The 26625-nt window shown below is 39.8% G+C and overlaps 1 protein-coding gene across 2 annotated transcripts in view; it reads right to left on the minus strand.

Moving 5' to 3' along the window:
- llgl1 (LLGL scribble cell polarity complex component 1) overlaps window positions 1–26625 on the minus strand; it is a 35987-nt gene that overhangs the window by 7150 nt on the left and 2212 nt on the right. The window contains exons 2-20 of one of the 2 annotated variants that reach the window (XM_004071761.4): window positions 24314–24411; window positions 12836–12917; window positions 12581–12741; window positions 12352–12498; window positions 9789–9951; window positions 9557–9692; window positions 8933–8987; window positions 8126–8280; window positions 7820–8040; window positions 5776–5843; window positions 5220–5412; window positions 3391–3495; window positions 2864–3156; window positions 2602–2752; window positions 2384–2522; window positions 1987–2300; window positions 1718–1909; window positions 1576–1648; window positions 1374–1488 (exon numbers count right to left, since the gene is read on the minus strand). In XM_004071761.4, coding sequence (XP_004071809.1) covers window positions 1374–1488; window positions 1576–1648; window positions 1718–1909; window positions 1987–2300; window positions 2384–2522; window positions 2602–2752; window positions 2864–3156; window positions 3391–3495; window positions 5220–5412; window positions 5776–5843; window positions 7820–8040; window positions 8126–8280; window positions 8933–8987; window positions 9557–9692; window positions 9789–9951; window positions 12352–12498; window positions 12581–12741; window positions 12836–12917; window positions 24314–24411 — 2861 coding nt within the window. Of the gene's footprint in view, window positions 1–1373; window positions 1489–1575; window positions 1649–1717; window positions 1910–1986; window positions 2301–2383; window positions 2523–2601; window positions 2753–2863; window positions 3157–3390; window positions 3496–5219; window positions 5413–5775; window positions 5844–7819; window positions 8041–8125; window positions 8281–8932; window positions 8988–9556; window positions 9693–9788; window positions 9952–12351; window positions 12499–12580; window positions 12742–12835; window positions 12918–22599; window positions 24412–26625 lie in introns of both variants that reach the window. The other variant, XM_078951412.1, reaches the window with a different exon arrangement.

Consider the following 26625-nt stretch of genomic DNA (forward strand, 5'->3'; position numbering starts at 1 on the left):
AATGCAAAGCTCGTTTCTGCATCATAAAATGGTTAATGAGAGGTTGAGTGATTCAGACGTATCAGTACTGAAGGACCAGGTGTGTAATGCTGAGTGTAGGACCATCCAGCACCCTAGATTTTAACATCATTCGGGTACATCCTCACTACGTAGTTTTTTTCCTATCAGTTGTCAAAGTAAAAAACAAATAAATATGAATCTTTTTAATATTTATAAATATATTTTTGAATCCACTGTCTTCCGATACTAACTTGGATGATTTATAAAAATAAAAATAATTTTTTTTAATGAGATATTGTTAAAATGCAATGCATTGAGGTCTATACTCGCCTAGTGAGCATCTATGCACACTAATTTTTGCAGAGACGTTTCAGAGCACTTTTGGACTATTATAGTAGTAGTGAAGGAATTTAGACAAAACCTAAATGTTTTCAAATGTATATAAGCAGTGTGACTAAATGTATGGTACAACAGAAGGATAAAAAGTCTGTCTTCAGTGGAAACTAACAGCATTCTAGCTGCAAAAGTGTCACAAAAATGAATAAGAACAGCATAAAAAAATACCACCTCTATCCAATTCATTTGGTTGAAATTTTAAAAGGAAAATTTTCTACAAAGTTCCATCAAAAAACAGTTTTGTGGGGGGTTTCTAACAAAGTGTTTTTAAAGGGTTAAACTGCTTAGTGAAATAATAAAAATGTGAATGTATTATATTACTTTAGAGTGATTTTGAAGCTACGTTCACATCCAAGACAACGCGTTTAAGCTTTCAATGAAGAGTCAATCTATGTTTCTGGCTTCTGCAGTCTGTTTTCAGGCTCAATGTACAAAGAGCGAAGCCATTGAACCAGCAATGACAAATAAACCAGGACGAACTTTGACCAATCAGGGACTCCTATTTCCCAGACAGGGCGACAAGCCTGAAGACTTCTGAGTTTGTTTTTCAAAGATAGACCAAAGCCGCTTGTCTGACGCGATCGTAATCCATTTTCACCATTTGCACCTATTCGCCATTTTGCACCAAGCCTCGTCCAGTTGTATGTGGTGACATGCGCTAGTTAACAGCAGGAAAAGAAAAGAAGAAGCCCCTTTCTGCTTGTCCAGTGTAAACACCATGGGCTAAACATGTTCTTGAATGCAGGTCAAATGTCTGGTGTGTATTTAGTTTTAGAGTTGATTCTTTGTAGAAAAATCTTTGACATACATGAAATGTCCCCCAAAAGTCCAGCTGTTCATTTGGCCCATTTCTGGTATAAACAATTAACCTTTAGTGCTTCTGTAATAACATAGAATATTCAAATATTGTGGCATTGAATTGGTTAAACACAGAAACAATCATATTCATGTTTTAAGTTGTTTGGGAGATTTGTTACCAGGTGAACATGTGCCCCAGGTGTCTGTGCAGCGGAACAGAACACTGCGGTTTGATGAGAACCTTTGCAGACAAGGAGAACCTTTCATACTCTGAAGGAGAGATCAGGTAGAACCCTAAAAAGAGAGATAATCGAGTGTTAAAAGGCTTAGTTGATCCATGAAGCCTTCAGTGAGAACATTTGAAGGCAGAGTCAGCCTCACCCTGTCCGTTCTTGGTGAAGACACACGACGCAATGCCACTGATGTCTTCTTTACGAATACAGTCAAAACGCACCTGAAGACCAATTCCTCCATCAAAAATCGTAAAGGTTCTGGTTTTGGTTGAGAGTGGAGCGGAACCCACCTGAGGTCGGAGGCCAGGCATGTTGAAGAGGTGCATGTCTCCCATGTTGGTGAGGCAGACCAGCGTGTGTTCGCTGTATTCCTCCTGAACGGCAGAGCTGAAGAGCACCAGAGCCACCTTCCTCACTCGACAGCCTTCATGAGCCGTCAGCTTAAACTTGGTCTTCGCACTCACTTTAGGAAGAGAAAACACCTGGACAAAGAGCGGATGAGGTCAAAACTACACCTCCATCAGCTATCTGACAGCATTTTCTCTTCTCAGTTCTTCACCTTGAGCTGCTCCTCTGAGGCGATGAGAACTGAGTGAGCGTTGGTCATGTCAGGTGCGATGGACAAGTCCTGGGACGCTTCGTACGGGTCGGGCAGCGGTTTTCCTCGCCCATCCAGCACACAAATGGACACCACAGGAGCCCTGTGCATCAGCTGGATCTCTTTACCCAGCACCGCCTCCACGCACATGCTGCTCTCGCTGGCTCCGCCCCGCTCACACGTGCGGCCCGAATCCACGCCGGGCACCTCCAGGGCATAAGCGTACACGCTGCCCGAGTTGGTCCCCGCCCAAAGTGTGGGGCCGTGGTGTGTGCCTAAAGGACAAAGGGGATCTTTTCATGGAATATTTCTCCAAAGTTTAAAAAAAAGGTTTTACCAAGTTCCTTTTTCAACACACCGTCACGCAGAAATGTGTCTGCAAAGCAAAAACATCTGACCACGCCGGACAGAGAGTCGTCTGCCGACCGCGGCTCAATCCTTCGTTGCACCGGAGCGACCTCCTCCTGCTCAGCCAAAGCGGCGTTGGCCTCTTGGACCTGCATTTCTCAGGAACATTTGTAGAACTCAGCTCAGCTTCAGTGTTCTGGATGATCTTCAGAGCAGGAAGTTGCTTACCTTGCTGGTGGTTGTGATCACGGCGCGTTTCTTCCCCGACACCCGGCTTTTGCGGATGCGCCTGAAGCTCTGCCGCAGAGACTTTTTTAATGACTTGACCCTGGACAGGGGGCCTTCCATCGCCAACGAGTCGTTTGGGTGCAAGGTGCACCTGCAAGAAAAAAAAACAGCAGGAAAGAGATGTTATGAAAAACAGAGAAAAACAAAAGTTTGTGTTTTATCCCTTTAAGAAAATAACCCCCCTATTTATACAGTCTCAAACCTGGCCAGAACCGCATTTCGTCTGTGGTAGTCGAAAAGCCCGAACCCATGGCTGGTCCCAAAGGCGACCAGATTCCACTCGGTGTGCAGCGCCACCGCTGTAACAGAGGCAGGGGGCAGGCACTGCAGCAGCACCAGTGGCTGAAAGCCTGGCAGGAAGGGGGCGGGTTTAAGGCGGGGTTCCAGTCTGTCGTGACCCTTCCAGGTGAAGCCCTCCCGGTCCTGCAGCAGGTCCATCACCGACACGTCCACCAAGTGGTCCGAACGCTCGTCATTCAGACCCAGAACAATGACCTGCAGGGATTCAAAACACCAAATAAGCAACATCTCTCAGGTGAATCTGTATTCCACCGAAGCACAAACAGTTTAGATCCATCCAGATTCAGAAAATCCTTCCATGTAAAATAAAGAAATAGTTTATAAGTGTTTATAAGAAGCAACAGTGAATTTCTTTCCCTTCTCTCATACGGCATAAGCCCACATACTTCTATACACACCAATTTCATAACTGTACATGCAGATGTTTACCTGTCCAGCTGTTCCAGCCACCACCAATTTGTTGCTGTATTTGCACAGACTAATCTTCTGAATGCCGAGGCGGGGGTCGTCACTGTAGGGGTCAAAACAGCCCACCTGGAACAAACGAGCACAAATGTGTTATTTTAAAGACAATTTCATTAATTATACATATTCAATCACCAGGATTCATTTGTGTACTAAAGAGCTTCATCTTCTGTAAACATATGAAAGACCTTTCAAATAAGCCCCGCCCACTTTGAGGCCAGAATATTCGGATTTTTGAGAAAACCCATAAAACCTGTCGGGGGTATCAGAATTAAACTATGTAAACTATTATAATTTTCATTTTTTTCAGCAGACGTCTGGCCACTCAACACGTTCTTGATTTTTTAATACGTTTTGAAGAAATTTAATGTCATGAAAAGTTCCTGGAGCCAGTCTCTGCGAAGCAGCTTTAAAAATAAAAGTTGTCACTCCTACTTTGGTACTTAGGGGAAAAAATAAAACAACATCCACTGCTGCCTTCTTGAAGAAGCGCAAAAATTCCCCAAAGTTACAACTTTTTCCCTTTTTCTGCACCATAACACACGTTTTTATTAAATCAAGTGCATGTTATGACAAACCTGCTACTGGTTACACCGCCCTCACTGTGAGCTGGGTGTTTCACAGGACTGGGGGGGAAACACTTTGGCAAAGTCAAATAAATAATGTGAACTCATTTTTTATTTTCAAGTCTCGACACTCAGCATTAAGGGGTTGGAGTGGGGATTAAACCAAATGGTTCCCGAGCACGGCTGTGTCAGCAGCTCACTGCTGCCCCAAGGGATGGGTCAAAACAACTTTCATACACCCAGGTGTGTTTACAACTAATGGGACTCTGACTAAATATTGTGAGATTTTCCTGTCCACAAGCAAAACTTTTTTTAAACTATTTTAGAGATCTTTGAGATCATACCAATCATGATTTTGCTCCATTACCTAAAAGTTTGGAGTTCTCTAAATGGTTGCAAAAATTACCGTATTTGGATGATTTGATTTTATTTGAGTCCCTTTGGATGAAAAAACAAAAACAGTTGGTTTAAAGACCCTCGCTGTTGATCCCAGAGAGTCACACACTCAAGCTTTCTAATGAAAAAAAGTAAAACTGCTGGTTACACTTTATTTCACATAAAACTGTCATCTTGCTGTAGGAACAGCAGCTTTTCTCTTATATTGACCAAAAACCAGGACAATGTCCATATTTCCTCAATCCTTAGCAAACACTCTTGTCCTACACTCACATGGAAACAGCAGGAATTCCAGCAGAGTCCACCGCGACTTTGCAAAATGAAAAGAAGAAGTGCTTGGTGACCACTACACAAAAAGAAAGGCTGACAAATCTGGTTTTCATTACAGCTGAGAAAAAAGGGAAAGGCTCTTCATCCCACATTCCTGAACACGCAGCTCTGTTACCACAGGATACACAACATGTATATGTGCGAGTTAGGAGGGTAAGGCGGAGCGTCGAGTGTGAAGAGGAGGATGAAGGAAATATGAAAACAAGCCATAAAAATCTGCTGGACATCATTCATTTGGTTCCGTTTCTTTGTCTTTGCTGAAACCAGTTTGCTCGGTCTGACTTTATCGGCTTGCTTTAAAATAAAAACTCTCCATGTAAAAAAAAAAAATGAAAGGAGAATTACAAGGCAGTTTATTCAGTTTCAAGTTTAAATAATGAGAACAATAAAGTGGGCTTGTTTGAGATTCAAACACATGAAAACCGTCTGAGGCGTTTCAGGATTCATCCCAGCAGGGAGTCAAACACGCCTGAACTGCGGAAGGAGAACTCGACTGTTTACCTTCCTAAAGGGAGGCCACTCCTCCTCCTCCTCCTCCTCCTGCTGCTGCTGCATTTCTGGGTCATCGCAGGGGTCGTGGGGATCATCGATCGGGTCGCCGTCTGTGTGGAAGACGTTGGCCGTGCTGAGTTTGTACAGTGGAGTCAGAGCAACACCTGAGGCGTCCCAGAAACGAACAGTGCCGTCCTCGTGCCTGCAAGAAGCAGATTTTAGCCCCGGACTGTCCAGTCATGACTCAGCAGATCTGCCTCAATATCTGATTTTGGTAAAGGTCTCATGTTTGAGGTTTCTCATCTAATAGATCAGTGCTACTTTCAATTTAAAAAAATAAATAAGATTTTTTCAAAATAGCAGAGGTTAAACTATTTGACAAAATGATCTCAAACGTCTGCACTTAATTGTAATCTAGTCCATCACCACATCAAATGACGAATATGTTTGTGTGAAAAAAGTCTTTTTTACTTTTGGAGCTTCAAATTTCTTCAAAAAAATTTGATTTCGAACAGAAACGTAGGGTCTAAGCGGCTAAGATGAGTGAGCGTGTGTGCGGACCAACCCTGTCAGCAGCAGCTCCTGTTGTCTGGGTGGGGGTGCCAGGTTCTTCCCTCCACATATTGGCCATTTCTAGACAAACAGAAATTAGGGATTTTATAAGCAGCAGGAGAAATTTACGTGCGACTAAACCAATTTTCGGCTAATATTTACTACGGATGCCGCAATTCTTGAAGCCTACTTTTTACGCCATTGAACCAAATTGTAGGAAAAGTGAATTGTTGCCTCTCTACTGCATTCGTTTGCACAAGTTTATAATGAAAGTGTCAAACACGTGTTGTGCTAAAGTTAATACATTTAATGTTGTTTCATAACAATTGAAACGTTTCTCTTCATTGTCACTTGCTTATTAGGCAATGTGAAAAATAATTTTACTGACTTTTTTAATGTTTTGTCTTACAGAACTCGTATATCGAACGGAAACAAAACTGTGACCCAAAAATCGAGATTTTAACGGAATCATGGGAAAAGTGAATCATAGAATCCCCAGGATTTATTATTCGGCTAACATACTAACTCGCCAATTTTGAAAAACTTCTCAAAACCAATATGGCACTTACCGATATTCTTTTCCCCCTTTCAATTGTATTAACCTTTTACTTTTAAACGTTTAAGAATGGCGCCTTATTTGACTGCTGTAATTTTAAAGTACCATATAAATTAATTTGAGCCAAACAGAGTTGAATATACAGAGAGAAAAAAACAAAAAGAAAAAAAAATTACCATCATCTCTAATCAACCTACGTCACAGAGGTCATCCTCTTTACTAAACACCACTTAGGCACTCTGGGCTCCTTGTGCAAGCCTACCTTGTGTAGATATCAAAAACCGTGGTCTAATATTTGACCAATTAATGTCTTTCAAAAATCATTTTTATCACCTAATTAACAGGTCTAAACTAAGTAAATTGGGAACTAAAGATGACTTGCATTATTGTAATTCATGCTTGTATCTAATATTGTTTAGATTACTGTTATTTCTCTTTTTGCTTGTTTTGATTAATTCAACTGTTGGTACTAAATGCTGCTTGAAAGCTTTTAACAGGAACCAGTAAAAAGGGCTCATTTCATCAGTTTTAAATGCTTTTCATTCTATCCATTTTAGGATTGATTTTACAATTTTAGTTTTGATTCGTAGAGCTCTTAATGAGCAGGCCCCTAATTATGTTTCCTAACTCTTGGTACCACATCTCCAGTCGTCCTCTTTGGTCCTCTGGTCCTACGTAAGGTCCCCAAGACTCTGTAAAAAACTTGAGGTGGCCTCGCGTTTCAAGCAGTAGGATGCCTTGCCCTGATTGTGACCGACAATCAGGGCAAGGCGTATTGGAGTGTAATTTAATGGCCTGAGGGCTTCAGAAAAGGCTTCCTGGGAAACGTCTTGGGACATGGCTTTGTTTTTTAAGAAGTTTTTGTTATTGGTCGGGATCATCAAGGAATATTACTAGAGCACAGAGAGATGCAATTTGGAGAGTAGGTCAACATTTCAGACGCACTCCACGCTGGGAGAAGAATAACACGTTTTAGTTAGTTTAGTTTAGCAATTAGCTAATGTTCATATTTTATGACTGATTTTATGTTTTTGAACAATTATTGGTGTCAACCCCGTCAAAACAACTGTGATTTTGGGCTATATAAATAAAATTGAATGGAACTTATGAATGTAGCAGCGGTTTGTGTGTAATCTGTGTCTAATCAAACAGTTGACGTAAGCTTAAAGACTTGGTAGTATTCAGACAACTTACATCTGCGCTATAAATTCAAACCCTCAGGTCACGTTAATGTGGCTTCATTTTAAGAAGCTGAGAAACTCAGATCAACCAGTTCATGGATTGAAAGCAGTTCTTTTGGATTCTAGTTCTATCTAAAAATAAATGATTTGTTAGTTGACTTACATAAGAAGAATGTATAGAAGCAGAAAGGTCACAAACCATACTGTGTTTAAAAATGTTAAGCCTCTTGCATTGTAAAGAGGAAACTGAATACCTGTTTAAACCGATTTACAAACTAATCCTGACTTTGGCTGATAGACGTTCCTTTGGCTGTTCTCACTCTGTGTGTGTGGCGCCGGCTCTGTTGTGCTTTGCCGGCGTTGATCAGCCGCTCCCACAGCTTGGTGGAGACGTTTGTGACGTGACAGGAGCACGTGATAGCTGACGAGTGAAGGGGAGCGAGGTAAGGAGTGGGCAGCGAGGGCCAACCGGGGGTCAGCAGGTCAATCACAACCAGCTCCTCCTCCAGAAGCACAACGAGAGCCGATGGGTCGTCAAACTCTGAGGGCGGGAAGACAGAAGGCAGGACATTTAAGATCCAAAACAGAATAAAAGTGAAAGGATTTATATCTGCTTGGATTCTTACCTTTGTCGTTGTCCATGTTGTGGACAGTAAAGAAATCGATCACTCGAGATGTGAAGTCCAGAGTGACATGCTCTTTGTCCTGCTGGATGGTTAGACAGTGACGGTCTCCATAGCTGGCTCGTGGCATTCCTCCACTATATAAGATCACCGGGGAACTAGAGAGAAGCAGAGGACCCTATTTGCAGAGGTATTCAGTCTTTTCTATTCAAACTGATCCAATTGTATTCCAGATATTTGTAAACTTAAGCAAATCTGTTTCTCAGAGCAGAGGATAATGGGTACAATCTCAGACAAAGTTTATTTAAAGACCCACTTTGGTGAAAATGGTGTTATTAACATTCTTCTGGCCTTTTCCTGACGATGGAAGACATATATACAGGAAATTAAGCTCAAAATGTTATTTTTTTTATTCAAATTGTAGTGAATAAAAAAAAAATGCTGTTAGAAAAAGATTGTATATGTGATGCAGAACATTGCTCTACATCACATATACAATCTTGTTATGTTGGAATTGTGAAGAAGCTGGCAAGAGAGCGTGTAAACAGAGAGCTCAGTTTTGATTGACAAGAGAGGGGGTGGGTTTTCTCCGCCCCCAAAGTTCCATCCACAACTCAGAGGTGAATTTCTAATGAACTACTGCCGCTCTGCAGAAACTATGTCCTAGAAAACAAAACAGGTTTCTTGATTTTGGCTAAAAACAGCATAATCATAAAAGATCACTGGAACGCTTTTAAATTCAATCAAAAGATCATCCGAGTGGAACTTCAACCACTCATTTTGATTAAAGAACCAAATCAGATGACAAACCTCAACTGTGTCGTCCTCCACAGGATCTTTGTGATGGCTTTGCAGGGAAAAGGACCTGAAACAGAAAAGTACTTTGAATTCACAACAATGTGCCAGTCCCAATAATTCAATCCTCACAAATGACTTAAGAAAAAGAAGAGTACAAAAATGAAGATTAAGCTCAGTTTAAAGACAAATATTTCTTATTGATGCTCCATTGTTCAGATCATTAACTACAGTTTGTGTCATAGCAGGTCTAGAGTCACAATTCACTTAAAAAAGTCACTTCCCTTAAATCTAAACAGCAAGCAGAATATAATAAAAGCAATAAATAAAGCCAGAAGTTATTTTTTAAAGATAATCCCCACAATCAACAGTGAAAGGACAGCTCAGGTCTAGTTTGAATAATGTTTTTGGTGATAAAAACATTTTTTATCAACAGTCTTGAGTCAAAATCCCAAAAATAAGGGCGGGTTGTACACAACCCTGAGGTTTATGAGGGCCAACGGTACAGAAGAGTAATAGTCTGCAATATTGAGAGCTTCAGCTTTTGCATTCAGATGAATTTCTCAAACAAAAAAGCCGCAGCAGGATAGAAACGTGATTATTTATGCTCATCTTTGAGCGGCTCGATGGGTTTCTCACCGTAGGGAATAGTAGAGGACACCGGCTGGTGGTTGTAAATGTTTCCGTTTGTAACGGCCCACACCGAATAGCCCCCATCGTTGTGGGAACTGACAAATAAGTTTCCAGAACGCTCCCAGACCAGGCTCTCCAGCTGCTGCAGAGCGGGTTCACATGCACAGCCATCAGAAGAAGGTCAAAGTGAAATCAAGTCAGTGGTTAAACACTTTTTTTTCTCTTCTAAAGGGAGTACCTGCTTTCCGAGGAACAGCTGGTCGGCGTGACGGGAACTCAGGTCCCAGAGGACCACCAAGCCGCGGCTGTAGCCGATCAGAATCTTGCCTGCCTGCTGAGGGTGTTCCTGAAGAGACTCGACTGGCCCTAAGGATTTCCCACATCTGTAATCATCTGGCAGGCTAAGGGAATGAAAAAAAATAATAAAAAATCTGTGTTTTTTTCTTTAGCTTCACATATAGTAACGCATGGATCTAATCCAGGAAAAATTGAATTATTTTTTAGGCCAGGACAAGGTGAGATAACGGTCTACACACACAGCTGTTAAGGAATTAAGAAGACGATATCTAACACAACATCTGTGAGAAGACAGGGAGGTTGACATTGCTCCCAAATCTAATCTTTACCAGATCTTATTTTGACAAAAGCAAAAATAAACTGTCTGAAAGGCAGACAGAGATGCACATATTTTTCTTCCACATGCAACAGCAGTAAGTTTAACATCAAATTGGTGAAGAGTTCCTGGAATCAAGAAGCAAGACATTCCTCTGAGACAAGAGAGGAATGTGGAGCGGAACACACCCTCAAGATGTCAGAGGATTCCCTCAGCTAAGCAGGAGAGGAGCAGCAAGACTGCAGAGTGGAGGTTTTTCAGAACACTACTGCAGATCAAGCAGAAACATCTCTGACACACACAAACACACACACACACACACACATATGCTGATGCCGTGATGGATGAAGATCCTCTCCGGAAGCACAGAGACAGAAAAAAAATCCCAACAAAGCATTCCATTGTCTCTGCCTCGGTGCTTGAAAGTATTTTTAGGGAATCCAGCATCCTGCTGCAGAGTCCCGGAGATGAACCTGGAAGTGTCTCTGTGGATGCGTGTCCCTCTGAAAGGGCACACTAGACGGTCAGCTGAAACACTTCCCGCATTTTAGCAGGAGACACAAAGCTCCACTATGCAGAAGCTCTGCTCTGTGGCAGAAACGCAGAATCAAACGAGTCTCATCAGAGCCATCAATAAGACATCAGTGAACCCCAACCTTCCTAAACAAGGAGAAGCAAACATGCCAAAAACATTTGTCCTGCAGCTTAAATTCCCATAAGGCAACATTACAAATGTGTGCATCATTATGACAGAATCCCATCCAGTTTCCAAACATGGAGAAAATGCAGCACTTTATCTTTATCAGGATTATATGACATTGATTCAAATTGATTGATGGTTACCAAGCAACAACTTATATGGTCGCAAAAAAACAATAGTTTTGGTTATGCATTTTATTTTACAACTATTTTAGCACTTCTATGTGAGCTCCTAGTTGTTTAGGGCTATTAAACCACCATCTGTCAGTGTTCAAACGAAGAGTTTTAAATAAAGTTTTGAAAATGAGCTGAAATAAAAAGCAATGCAGCTTTCTGTGGATACAACTTTATCTGCCGTAGAAAGACCCTAAAACTGCGTATTTAGTCTTCTTAACAAATGTTTAAAACCAAAGTGTCCTTCATTGACAATTATTAAAACAAATTTGAAATAACGAATAAAAACTAGGCAGATTATTTCGATAAAGTTGTCTTTCCTCAACTGTTTAGGCTGAAATTGTATTGAAAATCATACTTAAGTTTGTGTCTTTAAAGGCGACCACGCATCTCCATTCTTTGTTCTTTTACTGAAGTAAAAGCTTTAGAGATCAATAAGACTTGATTCATTCATCACCAAATTGGAGACCTTTAAGAATCATTACAAAAAAATAGACTTTTTGCTCAGCTCTGAAATGCCACGTCATCTTCTTCGTTTTCTACTTCTACTTCAATTGCTCAGATCCTTGTTGTGCTTTAAATCCAGCTAAAACTCTCTGCAAAGGAAATTCTTTAAGATTATAGTGATGTAAATAATGTCATTTGTTAATGTAATTAAAACAATAAAAATGCATAGTGTAGGCAATTCACCAGAAGTACCAGTCCAACAACAACAAAAAACACCTTCATCTTCATGACAGTCCCAGTCTGGGAAGCTGCAAAGCTCAGCCATAAAGTGACTACAGAGAATAAAACCTTTAAGTTTGTAGACCTTAATGTCACGTGGGTTAAAAAAGAAACACAAGGAAAAAGAAATGTATATGGTTGCTACTGATAACAACAACCAGGATGTTTATAAGAATAAAGTAGCAGTAACAGAGAACACAATAAAAACATGATATACAGCACTGGAACTTCATGAGGACCTTCTGGTTTGCTGACAGTGAGAAAACACTGTTCCAATAAAACAAACCACTTTCATAAAAATTGTGTTTTGGGTATTTTAATCATGTTCTTGTATCATTTTTCTGACAATGAAAGACATATATAAAGGAAATGTAACTTACAATTTTAATTTTTGAGTACCGGGTACTTCTTTATTTAAATTGTTGTGAATCAGGAGTAAATGAAAAAATGTGGTTTGAAAAAGAGGTCAAACTATGTTTTAGAAAAGCACACAGGTTTTTGGATTTTGGCTAAAAACAACATAATTATAGTTTTAAGACCACTTTGAAAATAAATCAAAAATGGTAAGATCAGGCCAGTTTGAGCTCACCTTTGAGTGACATGATCCTGCAGCAGCGTCTGGTTCTCCTTTAACGAGAGGCGGGGCAACTCCAGGACGTAAACGCCGCCACCTTCTGTTCCCATGCAAAGCAGGTCACATGACTTTAGCAAGAGGAGGACAGTCACCCGGGTGGCGCTGCATCACAGAAGGGTGGGTGAGTACAATTGGTAGTGATGGACAGACGTTATGCTGGTGAGTTACTTCACATTTCTGGTACCTGCTGCTCTCAATGCCAGGTCTTCCTGGGAGAGAGTAGCTGTCCACTTCACGGAGGGAAACCACGCCCTCCTTCTTAACCCCTCCCACCTCTCTGGTGGACTCAGCAACGAGTTCCCACCGGTGAATCGTGTTGTCATCCAGCACTGACAGGAGACAGCCCTAATAACAGAGCAATAATGACGAGCAACCTTTAAAGAAAAAAAAGAACAGGAAATCTCCCTCCATTATTATAAATTTAATAAAGTGTTCTCACCCGACCAGGCAAGAAGAGGATCTGTGTGACTGCGGTGGTGTCTTTGTGCAGTCCTGTGAACTCCACCCCAGGTGCTCCATAGCTTTAAAGATCCCATTAAAGAAATTCAGAACTCAGAAAACACGTTTTAACACTTCACAGTTCCTCCTTCCTTCCCTCAAACTCTGGGTTTTTGAAAAGGGAAACACAAATAACTTTTGGTTTCTTCTTATACTCCTGAACTATAAACCTAAGGTCTGAAAACAGGGAGGGAAAACGCAGAATTGTGACAAAACTCTCAGCAATTACCAACAGCAGATGACGCATGTGCTCCTAACCACCGCTGGAGGCCTCCTCACAGGCTAATAAACATAGACGACCAAATAAAAAATAAAAAATAAAACATGCATTTATTAAGTCTGATGCTTTTATACTATGAAATAACACAACATTAACAACTCACTCACTCAAAGTGTAAGCAGCTCTGTGAGTCTCACTGCTTACATAAGGCAGCAGGAATGTGGAATTTAAAAAAAAAGCTTTTTTTTAATGATCTCCCTAATTTTAACAAAGCATAAAATCCTAAATACCACATTTACTTGTTCTGTAAGTGGCCAATATTATTTTTACTTACCTGAACAAATCTGTTTCCTAATTTATTCAAATAAAATAGGATTTTACGGGGGTGGGTGTGTGAGCTTATTTTTATCCACTTAACCCTCCCTTTTTTGTACACAAAAGTGTTTGGTAAGAAATTTCTAAAGTAAGTCACTCATCTTTTCTCACTTAAAGAAAGAATGTCAAAAATATGGTGTTAATTAATCAAACTCCAGCACCTCCGCTACTCCACTCTGATAGTGTCTACTCCAAATTCCAAATCTCTCCTCATTCGCTGCTTTTTACGCCCGGATCCGTTAGAGGCCAACGTCAGGTTTATTAGGTTGGCATTCCTGGCTGTTGTTACTCTCTCTGCCTTCATTTTAGCCTCCATAACAGCACATACCACAATCAGATGGAGGTGGACGAGTTTGGGGAGCATCTGTTTGCCATCAACCTACTACAAACCAGGAGAAAGTGCAAAAAAGCAGAGTGTAAAGCAAAGCAAATATTTAGTCCTTAAAGATTTAAAGGACAGATATCCACATTTTTTTAAATGCTTCTTTAAAGTAATTGAATTATTTGGCAAAAAAGAAAAAAAACTATTTTTTTGTTCAGGTTCGTTTAAGGGTGGGTGTCCCTCAGCTGTGGCCATCAGCAAAAGATAAATCTAAATGAGACAGCAAAAGAAGGAAAACACAAACCATAAGAACTAACTCTAATCTTGACTCAACGCCTCCAGTATCTGCAGCTCCTGAGCATATCTATGCGCTTTTGCAACAACAATGTGCAACACTCCTGTTAACCAATGTGACAACGAGAGAACTTGACTCTCAGACTTTACGGATCTGAAGGCTTCATTCATGGTTTTGGAGAGTCGGATGACAGCTGGTAGAGGGATTCCCAGTAGTGATGTCACCCCCCCAAAAGGACAGCTGGAAATAAGCTCCCTGTTGATCTAGCACCTCCTTAGAAGTTTGTGTAGCCCTGAATTAAGCTCCCTACCCCCCCATGGGTCAGCTTAATGGTTAGCTTCACAAGTCTTCAAGTGTTGAAGATGCACCCCGATGAAACCTGTGTTTTAAGTGTTTTTTTACATAATCTTGTGGCATTTTTCTGATGGAAGACATACAGTATAAAATGAAAATTAAGCTCAAAATTAAATTTCTGAGTATTTTTTAGTCAAAGGTTAATTCTGATCCATCCACTTGCAGACGACTAGATCCATGTACGTCTTTGTCGTCTGAGCTGGCATCTGGCTTAAAACTATATGGCTGGATATCTCCAATATTACTCGCCATTTTTATTGCACCAGTAATGTTAGGTTGGGGCTGTGAGGGGCTGTAAGCTAGGGGGAGAGCATGTAAACAGAGTGCTCTCAGTTATTTGGTGATGAGAAGGGGGGCGGGGTTGTTCTGCTCTAATGGTCCCACCCACAACTCAGAGGCCAATTTTTATTGAACTACTGTCGCTCTGCAGAAACTCTCCTAGAAAACGACAGGTTTTTTGATTTGAGCTTAAAATGACAATTATAAATAAAAACCACTGGAAACGCATTTAAAACACTTTAAGGGTTGATTTGAGTTAGACTTCAAATAATAGACAACGCTTAATTAGCCTCCTTAGCATTGAGCATTAATGAGGAAATGTGTTCTAAAGCACGCCTTTTTTTTTTTGGGGGGGGGGGGGGGGGGGGGGGCTCAACTATTTGGCTGGAATATTCAACTTCTTCACTGTACAAGTAACCTAAAAAAACCAGGCGCCTCCAATCAACAGATTTCTCAGAGATTTGAAAGCGTTAACATAAGCATGATGCAAGCAACGTGAGCCACTAACAAGAACCTTAAAACGTAAACAATGAGGCCAACAGTTACACATATCTAATGATATTTCTCTGTCATTTCAGCACACACACAAACACACACACACACACACACAAGTGCAATTGCCCAGTGAAGCAGAGAGAGCGTTAGCAGGGATAAAGGGATTTCACGGTCTGAATACAGACAAACAGAAGGCATTGTCCTGTATTCAGACACACTGACAACACCCTCTAACACACACATTAATGCTGCAGAAGATTGGGATGGTCAGTAAGGACACACAAATGCCGATGAAATGATGAAACTAGGATTAAAAAGTAAACTTTTTCAGCCTTGCTTCTGTGGGTTCTGCTCATAAAGACTTTACACACATTTCTCTTTTTCTTCCCCAATTTCTCTGCCTGTAAACACATGGCTTCACATGCACAACAAATGTCTGGCAAAAGGCAAACAACTAGACAAGCCAAACAACTCCACCCTGACAGTTTAAGAACAATCCCACCTTTCTCACACTGTTCTGGTTCTCTCAGCAGAAGAGCTCATGAAGCAGCACACAAAAAATGAACTCCTTAAAATAAATGTGTGTTTCTCCAAAAACATAAATGAATAAATAGAAAAAAATTAGCAGTTTTGAATCTTAAGAAAAAAAGGACAACAAATGTTATACATTCAGAAATGAAAGCTTTTTCTAAGTCAGATTTAAAAAAAAAAAGAAAATGTGTTCTGGTACAATATCAGGATACGTATCGTATCGCCAGACTCTTGCCAATAAACACCGCTATTAATTTGGTCTGGATAGACCATGGGTTTGGTCTGTTTTCAGACTGCCGTCAAGCAGACTTTGCTGTTCCAGGACTAAAGCTTGTAAACAAAACCTCATGACTAAAGATCTCTTCACTCATTGGTCAGGAATTACGAGGGCGGGGCAAACCAACTACAGGCAGAAATTATGGAAGTCTTGCGCTTTGCAATCCTTGTCGGGATAGTTAACTTATTCAAACTTTATATTTCACTCACCTCATAAGCAGTGTTGAGAATGTATAGCAAGGTATTCTCTTAATCATATTTAAAGAACATTATTTGTGGACAATGTTCATGTTAAAAGCATTTTTTTTCCAAGTCAAAATCTTCAAAAGACATTGTGATATATTGTTTCTGTTACAGTCTTGTGATATATATTATATTGTGAGATGTGTATTGTATTGCCAGACTCTTGCCATTAAACAGCCCCAGTTGACACCTGTTCTAAAACATAAGCTTCAGAGAAGACCAGTCAATCTTGACTGTACATCAGTGTTGTTTTCAGGTACCAGGGGTGAAATAAGTGTGGGATGTCCCTGATAAGCCTCTGAGCTGCCAGTGGAAGTAATGCGAGAGTAAAATTGCCTCTACCATCACTGCGGCCGTCACAGCTGATCTCAGAACACCACCTCATATTCTCCACATGTTCTGCATTCCCCAGCTCCTTTGAATCTGCATGAATAGGAGAAGCAGTGGCAGCTTAATGAGAGTCTTTTTATGCTGATATGGAGCTATTGCTTTGTGGGGTAGGTTAGACGGGAGGGAAAGCTGCGGCTTTGAAAAGCCACTGCAGTCTTCAGGAGTATCAGTGACTAATGTTTATAGGGAAGCAAACATCCGAAAGAAGAAAAGAAAAGAAAAACTGAGGCATTAAAGTAATGCAAGAGTAAAGCAAAAAAGCCAAGGAAGACAAACAAAAAAACAAAAGTGGGGATTTTAAATAACAGAATTTTTTTTTTAATGTGGATGTAATTAGAATTGATCTGGTAGAAAAGAAACACACCAGAGACAGTGTTTTGAGGAAAATGGTGCAAAATTCTGCCTCGCTCTGCTGTGCGTTACTTCCCAAACCAGTTCAATCATACTTAAACATTTAATATAGCTGTAGTTTGACATTTTCTTAGGATTTACAGATAACAATATGGTGAAACATAGAGATTTATTTTTGTAGATATGTATAGTTTTTCTATATTCATTAATTTAAATGAAACCTGCAGCTTTTTTTGGTATTTCTTTTATTTAACCTTTATTTATCCAGGAAATGTCCCGTTGAGATTAAGAATCTATTTTTCATTGGATTTAGCTAAATCTGGACTCATAGCACCAGGAAAAATATATAGATTATAATTAGGATCAAATTTAAAGATAACTGATATAAACCAAAGTGGTTTATATCAACAATCTAAGGAACTCACAACAAATTTACATTAATTTAAGCTTAAATCACTGAACTTGTGTCATTTTTCTTTGTTGTCAAAGGGTTTTAGCTTCTTTCCATGTATCATTAGTCAACTGCAAAGTGCATGAATCATGGTCTAAAAGTGTGAACTTCCCTGTAATTTCCAAAAAACCCTCTCAAGTCCTGTGACAGTAAATGGTGCTGACCAGGGTGACTGGAAAACTAGTAATACCATTAAAATAGCCTGAAAAGATTTTTTTTTTTTAAAAAGGAAAAAAAGAAAAAATTCAAAGCTAATAGCTTTGACCATTTGCTGTAAATCAGGGGGCAGCAACATTTAAGCCATGAAGTGCCAATATGACATTTTCTGCTTAGCAACTATGCCAACACCAACTATAATGCAAACTCTAACACAAAGATACAGAAATATTGGTTGGTGCAGGAGTCTTCAACAGTCTTCATGCCCTTTTAAGGCCCCTAATTTATGGTTTCATTCAATGCTTCTAAAAATAGAATGATTTTAGCGCTCACCAAAATCAGACAGCACTTGTGGATACCAGTCCCCAATTTGGAAATACTGGTATAGACACCTTATTTAAATGTCCTCTTCTGTACTTTGTATCTTTGATCATTTTTATTGTTTTTAGTCTTTCCTTACTTTTACTGGTGATTTTTATTATATGTAACTGTCTTTACTGTTTCACAAATAAATTCAAATAAATGATGACAACAACAATCATCTTTTATGAAGGCATGTCATACCTACAGCAATTCAATTGGATACGTCAGAACAAAATACCATCAATATTTCTAAGAAGTTTACAACCATCAACATGGAAAAAATAAGCGTCTGCTTTTGGCTTATTCATCTTTTTTTACATTATGAGTAACTTCATGCAAGTTGATTATGTGATGATGCTTTTATTGCATGTAAAATTACATGTTTTTACTTTTTGTTAGATTGCTTATTGTAGTTATATACCTTTTCCGTAATTAGACAGCACCATTATTGTGTTTAAAAAATGCTTTAGTTTTTCAAATTTTTATGCAATCTTTTTTTTCAACCCATGGAATAAGAGTTGAAAGTCTGCACTTCAATGTCATCTGAGTAGTTTTATTTAAAATTCACTGTGGTGATGTACAGAAACTAAATTAGAAAGAATGTGCCTCTGTCCAAACATTTATGGTCCCGACTGTAGTTTCTCAGACTACCACTAGAGGCTGGTTTCAAAAGGAAGCACTTTCTAATTCACTCGCATGAAAAAAGGTATGTAAAGTCTGGTGTCAAATAATTTATGTTTATTGCTCAGTGTTTTGATTTTAATAGAGCCAAAATTTGTGTATAACTAGGGGGCGGGTTTTCAGATTGGCAGATGGGAAGTAAACAAACTATTTAGTCTGACCCAACCCATTTTCCAGGCATTTTTGGGACAAGCGAAAGTCAACTCAAGTCAACATCCCTGTCCAGCTTCAGGCATTATCTTCAGTGTGACGTCAAATATTATCTGCCTAGTGGTTAATGCCCTAATAAATTGACATCAGTATTTAAAATTCCAACACCAGCTCTGTGCATCCGCTTTGTTCAAAGTCCCCCAGTCTGCAGCCACTTCTTATCCAAGGCAACTGCACTGGTTGTCTTGGAAACCATTTCAAAAGCTCCCTTTATTAAGAGTAGACTCAGCAACAAAGCTCTTACTTAGCCAATCTACACAGACGTGCATGCCCAAACACACACACACAAAAACACACTCACAGAGGGAGGTTAACCAAGGGCAGCGCAACACACATTCCAGAGCAGGAGACAGGCTCCTCAAGATCCCCCCTCACCCCAACACACAACCCAACACCATATTGTCCACTTCCTTCATTTTAGCTCCAGTCTATGGTCAAAGCAGAAACTGTCACGTTGAAATATGACTCCATAAGCACAGAGAGGAGGAAGGAGTGACAGAGACGCTTAAGCAGAAGACTGGAGAATGAACAAGAGGATGGGAGCAGAAGGAGATCAGCCCAACAGAATCAGCAGATCAGCATGGCCCCGGTATCCAGGTGATACAAACTCTCTTGTATTATTACTCCATAAACCCACAAGCTTTAAGGGGAGAAGGTCCACCCACAGTTCTGCTGCCAATCCCCTTTCACGTCAAACTGTAGTCTGGGAGTGTGTCAGATTATCAGGGAACGAGAGAAGATGCAACCCCCCCCCAACAAACACACATACATACATAGAACCGCCCCCACATGCCGACAGCTTTCAGATGAAATTACAGTGTTACCCCGCTTGTTAGCGTTTCAATATTCGCATTTTCACATATTCGCAGATTTCATTTCAGTTACGCAACTCCTCCAGTTTAACACAGAAGCTCAGACAACTCAAGACGCTTGTATGAGACTTTTGCATCCGCAGAAGATGCTGTGGGAATTTCTGAGGAAGAGGGACGAAGATGAAGAGCACGGCGGCCCATCAGCCTCCAACAGCTGGTTGTACTGGTTCCTGAATGGTTACCAACCAAAGTTTGTGCCCCTGCATGAAGAAAATAGCATCAGCCGACTCAGAAGCGACTGGATAATATCCAGCAAAGCTGAAGAAGATCATCGCGGATGAAACCGGCTCCCTTATCTAGAAGAAGCAACGCTCAAAACCCTCTGCTGCCGGACTGACGCGCTGTGAGAGCTCCTGCAGCGCTCAAATCACGCTGCAGGACCTCTCACACTAAACTGATATAGGAGGAAGCACTGGCTCCAGGTTTTAAGGCACAGACTTAGAGAGTGACATTCCTAATGTGCGTTATAAAGTATTTTACAGTATAATCATTTGCTTTGAACTAAAAAAAACGTTATATTTGCAATATTCCTATGTCATTTAATACATTTTTTTATGAGAAGGCATCGGTGGTGGACATTCTTTGGCTGGGGGGTTGGGTGAGGTGATTCTGTATAATCGCGGGTGACTCTGGTCCCTAACCCCAAAGAATGGGGGGGGGGGGGGGGGGTACTGTAGACCCTTTTTCTACCTCATCATCATCAAACCCAAACAAATAAGAGTATTGATCTAAACACAAAACTTGTTTTGAATGAAAAATATAATCACCCTCTGTTGTTCACTATTAATCATGATAACTAATTAATAAAATAATTTATCTCACTTTGAGAACAAAAATGATGGGAAAAAATAACTATGTTTCTTTAGTTGACACAGATGAAGAAGAAATAATGCCTTAGATTTGTTCATTAGGTCCATGAAACTTTATTTAGGGTGCATTCAGACTAGAAAAGTCCGTTGGTCTGGACCAAGTCGGCTTAATTTGGTCTGGATCGAGTCCTGAACCTTGAGTTTGGTCTGTATTCAGACTGCCGTCAAGCAGATTTTTCTGTTTCAAACCAAAGCTTTTAAAAAAAAGCACGTGACTAAAGAGCTCTTCCGTCATTGGCCAGGAATTACGAGGGCGGTGCAAAGGCGACGAGAGAAAGAAAAATGAAAGTCCTGCACTTTGCAATCCTTGTTGGGATAGTTGACATATTTAAACTTTATAGCTCTATAGTTCAATTTTGAACGTATGTATCAACGTTCCTGTAAAGCCAGGCTGCGGTGGCCTTTTGTTGGTCCAGACTGAAGAAAAGTCAGAGCGAACGAAAGTCCAATTCGATTGGAAACAAACAACCTCAAAAGATGGGTCCAAGAGTGGTTCCTGATCCCGGATCCCAGGGTCCGCTTGTGGTCATTCAAACTGAAGGTTTGTTCTATATTATCAAGACTAACTAACAAACTAACTCTGGTTCACTTTAGGTGAACCAAATGTTTACGGTCTGAATACACCTTAAGCTTCTTTGTTCTAAATAAAAAAGATATTTAAAAAAAAAAAAAAGATTATAAAATTCTAAAGTTTATGGTTAAAAGTAGAAAGCTCTTACATTCCAATTTTTATCTAGATATAAAATGCCAAACATTAGCTTGTTAATCAGCCAAGCTACATCCAGAAAATTCAGGAGTGTTTAGTTAAATGTTTAAAAGGCTCAAAAGTACAAACATGTTGACTAAAACAAGCTCCACCAATCTATTAATTCCTACAAACATCAGAAAATATGGAAGTGTCCCCCATAGATTATCTGCACCTTTTTATGTAAATACAGGAAATCAGATTTTTACACATCAGAATTAATCTAATAAAATCATCCTGCACATCTAATCCTGAAGATCTCTTTTAAGGGTGAGCCACAGACAGGTTTACGGCCTTTTCAGGTGAGGCGAATTTCCGGTTTACAGTACATTCAAATTATGGAAGTTTAATTGGTGCCAACAATGAAAAGATATTTGAATAGATTAGATCTGTCTAATCCCAGTTCCTTTGAAGCAGGTCACATACAAAAATACTCAGAGACAGTAACTTTCCCCATGCTGTCAGACTACCATCACTACTGTAACTCTTGATAGTACCTTCAATGATCCCAGGACTTCATAACATTTGTACATACCTACTAAAAGGTACTAAGTATGTCACTACTTCTTTTTCAAAAACCCTGGGTTTGGTGATGACTATGTAAAGGGGTTTGTTTACCATAATGGTTTTTAGACAGAACTACTTCATTGGATTTCAGTTTTTATCATTATTTGAACTTTTTAAAAAATCTAATGTGGGAATTTTCTTAACAAAAATAAGAGAACATAAACCTAAATTAGCTTGATATTTGTAATTAGATGTGTAATCTAGGTCAAATTTAGCTTCATTTAAAGTTTTCTTTTCAAAAGCAGTTGGAATCATTTTGAAAGTCTGGGACTAAATCTGGGTTTCTTGACATACAGTAACTATTTACACTACATGCAGCTGTCAAACAAAACTATTTGCCTCCCACTCAATCACACTCCCTTGTCTTCACTGACTGTTTATCTCCATCTCTCCCCAGTGTGCAAGCGCCTGGTACCGCCAGCCTCCCTCTCCTGAAGTCACGTCTCAAAGAGCCGATTCTCCAGCCTCATTTGTCTGCATGCGGTGAGGAAACACTGCACCCTCTACAGAAACCAGCACAGCGGCTGGGAGCTCAAATTTAGATCTGAACGCCGGCATGCTTGGCACGATAAATCACGTTACCTGCTCTTTGCTGCAGGTCACGCACTCACAAAAGGAAACACGCAAGACAAACGTAAAGCATGTGGAGGCAGCCATTACCCATCAGACACCTTTAACATCTGCCTGCAAATCCCACAGCGGGCCTCTGTCTTCTGCTCGACGCTGAAACCCACCTGTTGGGAGAGTGTTTAAAATCGGAGAAATCCTGTCGGAAAATAACGGTGTGCTAGCTGACCCTGAGATAACGCACATCGACAAGTCTCAAACGCTGCTAAGAATTTCAGACACAAAAGGACATCCTGAGCCAAATTATAGTTTTGATGGAGCACCTCTCCCAGACCAAAGCAACACTTACTCTTTCTTAGCTTCACTAAACATTTCAGCTGAATCCAGTGCTGCCACTGCCAGGTTTAGAGGATTCCCAGAGGCTGCATACCAAGAAATGCATTTATGGTATTTGGACTCTGGGAGAAATTTGTTTCCACTCAACAGTATTTTGATCCTGCTGTAATGATGTTTTGTTTTTCAGGCTCGCTGCAAAACCAACGTGATACTGTCAGAGATGGCTAAAAACACAAATCCTAGCCCTCTTTTGATCCCTTTTCTAGAAAAAAAAGTGGGAAACAATGACCAGACATTTGAGTTTAAAACACGAAATAAATGTGTTTTTAGTACGAATACCAGTTATCCTGCAGGACTAAAGTTACCAATTTAAAGACCCACTTCTGCCATCTCTGTAAAAGCATTCCAAGTGATCTTTCAATTATGATTGTCATTTTTAGTCAAAATCAAACACTGCGTCGTCTTATATAGAACATAGTTTCTGCAGAGCAGCAGGAGTTCATTAGAAATTCACCTCTGAGTTGTAGGCTGAACAGATGGTGCATGGCAACCCCTCCCCCATTCCCATCATCGATAGCCGAGATATCTCTGTTTACATGCTTTCCTGCTGGCTTTCAGCCCCTTTCAACGACAACCTAACATTACTGGTGCAGCCAAAATGGCGAGCACAGTTTGGATTATCCAGCCATACAGTTTTGAACCAGATACCAGCTCGGACGAGGAAAACAAAGACCTATATGGATCTAGTCGTCTGCAACAGAGCTTGTGGTCTGCCCAGTGTATTTTCTACATCACAATGTTTTGTTTTTTTGTTTTTTCAGATAATGTTTTTGTTTGTCTGCAATTTGGAGCTTAATTTCCTTATATATGTCCTCCACCATGATTAAAAAAATGCCACAAGAACAAGTTAAAAACACAATTTTCATTGGAATGCTTTTTCAAAAGTAAGACTTAAAAAAAGACAAACTCTTGCCCTTCGATGCTAACCATCTCTTCTAGCAACACAACTAATCAGGCGGTCCTCCATGTTTATAATACATAATGGCGAAACCCCAGATTCAACCATGGCTGCTAGAACTCACAGCTCTTTCAGATTACGAATAAAGAAATGATTCTAAATGTGCAAAATAAGGCCATCCTCCAAAAAATGAAATCAAGAGAATAAAAGTGAAGTGTGAAGCGCTTCCTACAACCCTGCAGCGAAATGCAGCACTGCAGCTGCACTGCAGAGCTGATGCCAAGATAACAGAGGCACTTCAAAACATCTAAACTGACACCACAGGAAAGAAAACGGTTTCTAGACTCTGAAGGTTTCCTTAGGTACTTTCATTCCAGCACGTTTCAAATAAACTTAAATAAGAATCAAAAAAATAAAAAATATTTTTTCTATGCAGCTGCATGTTCATTTTTATTTTAATCGTCACGGTTGAAGTTTTAAATCACACAGAATCAAAGAGGCATTGAAGGATACATTTTGATGGCTCCTGACTTTGTGCCGATGGCCATCAGCTGCAGCTTGGGGTCAAAGGCCAGGGCACTGGGCTGATGGGGGAAACCATGCTCCACCGTCTGGGAAAAGAAAAGACAGACAGCATGAGTGGGAAAAACAAACAGCCGACAGATTGATGGAGGAAAATGAAAGATAACATTAACATTTCAGAAAAGACCAAAGCATCCCTGCTTATTTCCCTAAAATCCATCCGATAAAGTCGATTTATTGTTCAAAATGTTATTTTCAAACTAGTTTTGCCTGGTTACAAAGGAGTATCCCACAGAACTAACTTTAAGAAAACCCAAATAGAAATGTTCTTTTTAAAATCATTTTTGTTTACATTTTTTTTGTAAAAATACAAAAAATTAAATAAAATTATTTTTTGCTACTAAGCATCAACCTACACCAATTTATCAACATCTGTTCCTAAAACAAGCCCCACTCTTATGCCCATCAGACTGCATAAACTACTGGGGCGTCTAAAAGGGAGGATCCTCCTTAAGTTAGATTTTTTTTTTCCTTTTTAAAGCAGTAAATGGCAGACGCTCTGCTTTATTGCAGTGCTCTGTAAGCCATGGTAAAAGGGATAAACATAAATTCACAGCTCTTTTTAACTGCCTGTGTCAGGCGATGGCAGACTCTGGGGAAGACTTTAAAGCTACAGGGGAAAAAAACATCAACAACCACGTGCCTGAAGACACAAAACTTCCTTTAAAAGGTTTGAAACTGGACTCTTGGATTGCTTATCTAGGGATGGTGAACCCGGTTTAAATTATCAAGCCAGTTGTACACAGTCGCATCAAAGCTAGCTTCCTGTGAAAGGACCACCTCGGTGACAGTTGTAGCAACTGGTGGCAAACAACGCAAGATTTCCATAAAACAAACAGTCCATGAACTTTCAAACGCCGCAAAGCCTTTGACCGTTTCAGGGAATTTCAGCCACAGCAGCCTGTTCCATCACAGCTATTTATTAAGTGAACATCTCCATCTACACCGTGTCCTATTTAACCAACGTCAATTGACATTTAAAAATCTAGATAACAGCAAGCAAGCGTGTGACAATACACCAAAAAAAGCTTAACCTTTTGGCTTTTTTTTTTTTTTTTTTTTTACAAATTAAAAGCAGCACCTGAATATTTGATTTGAAATCTCAAAAATAGTGATTGCTAGTAAATTACAGGTTTACCAGTTCCAACTAGTTTGCTGTCTTTTTGGCAATTTGGAAAAAAATTAATAAAAACTGTCTAACATTGAACTGACATGTTTTTTTAAAAGTCCCACTCGGATCAACTTTTTATCTATTTTAAAATATTCCCAGTGCTCTTTTATTTATAGCCAAAGTAAAAAAAACTGTGTAGTTTTCTAGGACATAGTTTTTGCAGAGCGGCAGAAGTTTATCAGAAAATTGCCTCCGAATCCCCCCCCCCCCTCCCCCAATTGCCCTCCCCGTTTGTGTGAGGTGAGCTCGGCGCCCGCCCAGAGTATTTTCTATGCAACAAATCCATTCTTTTTCTAACAGCATTTTTTAATCTGCTCCTGATTCACAATGATTTAAATAAAAACAAGATACAATTGCAAGTTTAAGCTTAATTGTTTACTATTATACATCTTCAATCCTACCAAAAAGCCCACAATAGCATATTTTCAGGATTTTTATTAGAAATGAGTATGAAATCCACCAAGATTTTCATCAGAATGGGTCTTTAATGCTTTTATTGATAACAGTCCTAACTTTTAAAAGGACTTTTACCATCCAAAAATGCATGGATTTCTTAATTACAGCCTGCAAAAGAAAAAAATTACTTGCTAAATAAACTACTAGTGTGATAAAAAGAAAATAGAAATACAGTTAACTGCTCTTTAGATGAAAACAAGTCATAAAGCTCAGCCAAGAAAGCTTTATTGCAATTCTTCTTAAATCTGTTTTTGTAAGGCATAATGAAAATAAACCTTCTTGATCTGCGGCTATAAATTGTTTTACATCAAAAGGATAGGGACTCTTTCACATCAGAAAAGCTAAGCGGGTGGAGATCAGCAGAAACCTTTTGCATTCGCTTTTACATTTTGCAGTCACAGTTCCAACAGCAGTTTGAATGAACCCTGAGTTTGATCACAAGAAAAGCACAAAGAAGAATTCCAAAAAGCCTGGCTACTCTTCTGACAATCACAACAATAAGCCACTACAGTTTATCACTACACCAAGTTTACCGACAACATTTTTTACAATTTGTGATGATTTCCTTTCTGATAGATAATCAGTCTGTAATCACTGTAGTGAACCTGAAGCCTTG

Source organism: Oryzias latipes, chromosome 8 (assembly GCF_053564925.1).
Source record: "Oryzias latipes strain Hd-rR chromosome 8, Olatipes_Hd-rR_3.1".
Taxonomy (NCBI): Eukaryota; Metazoa; Chordata; class Actinopteri; order Beloniformes; family Adrianichthyidae; genus Oryzias; species Oryzias latipes.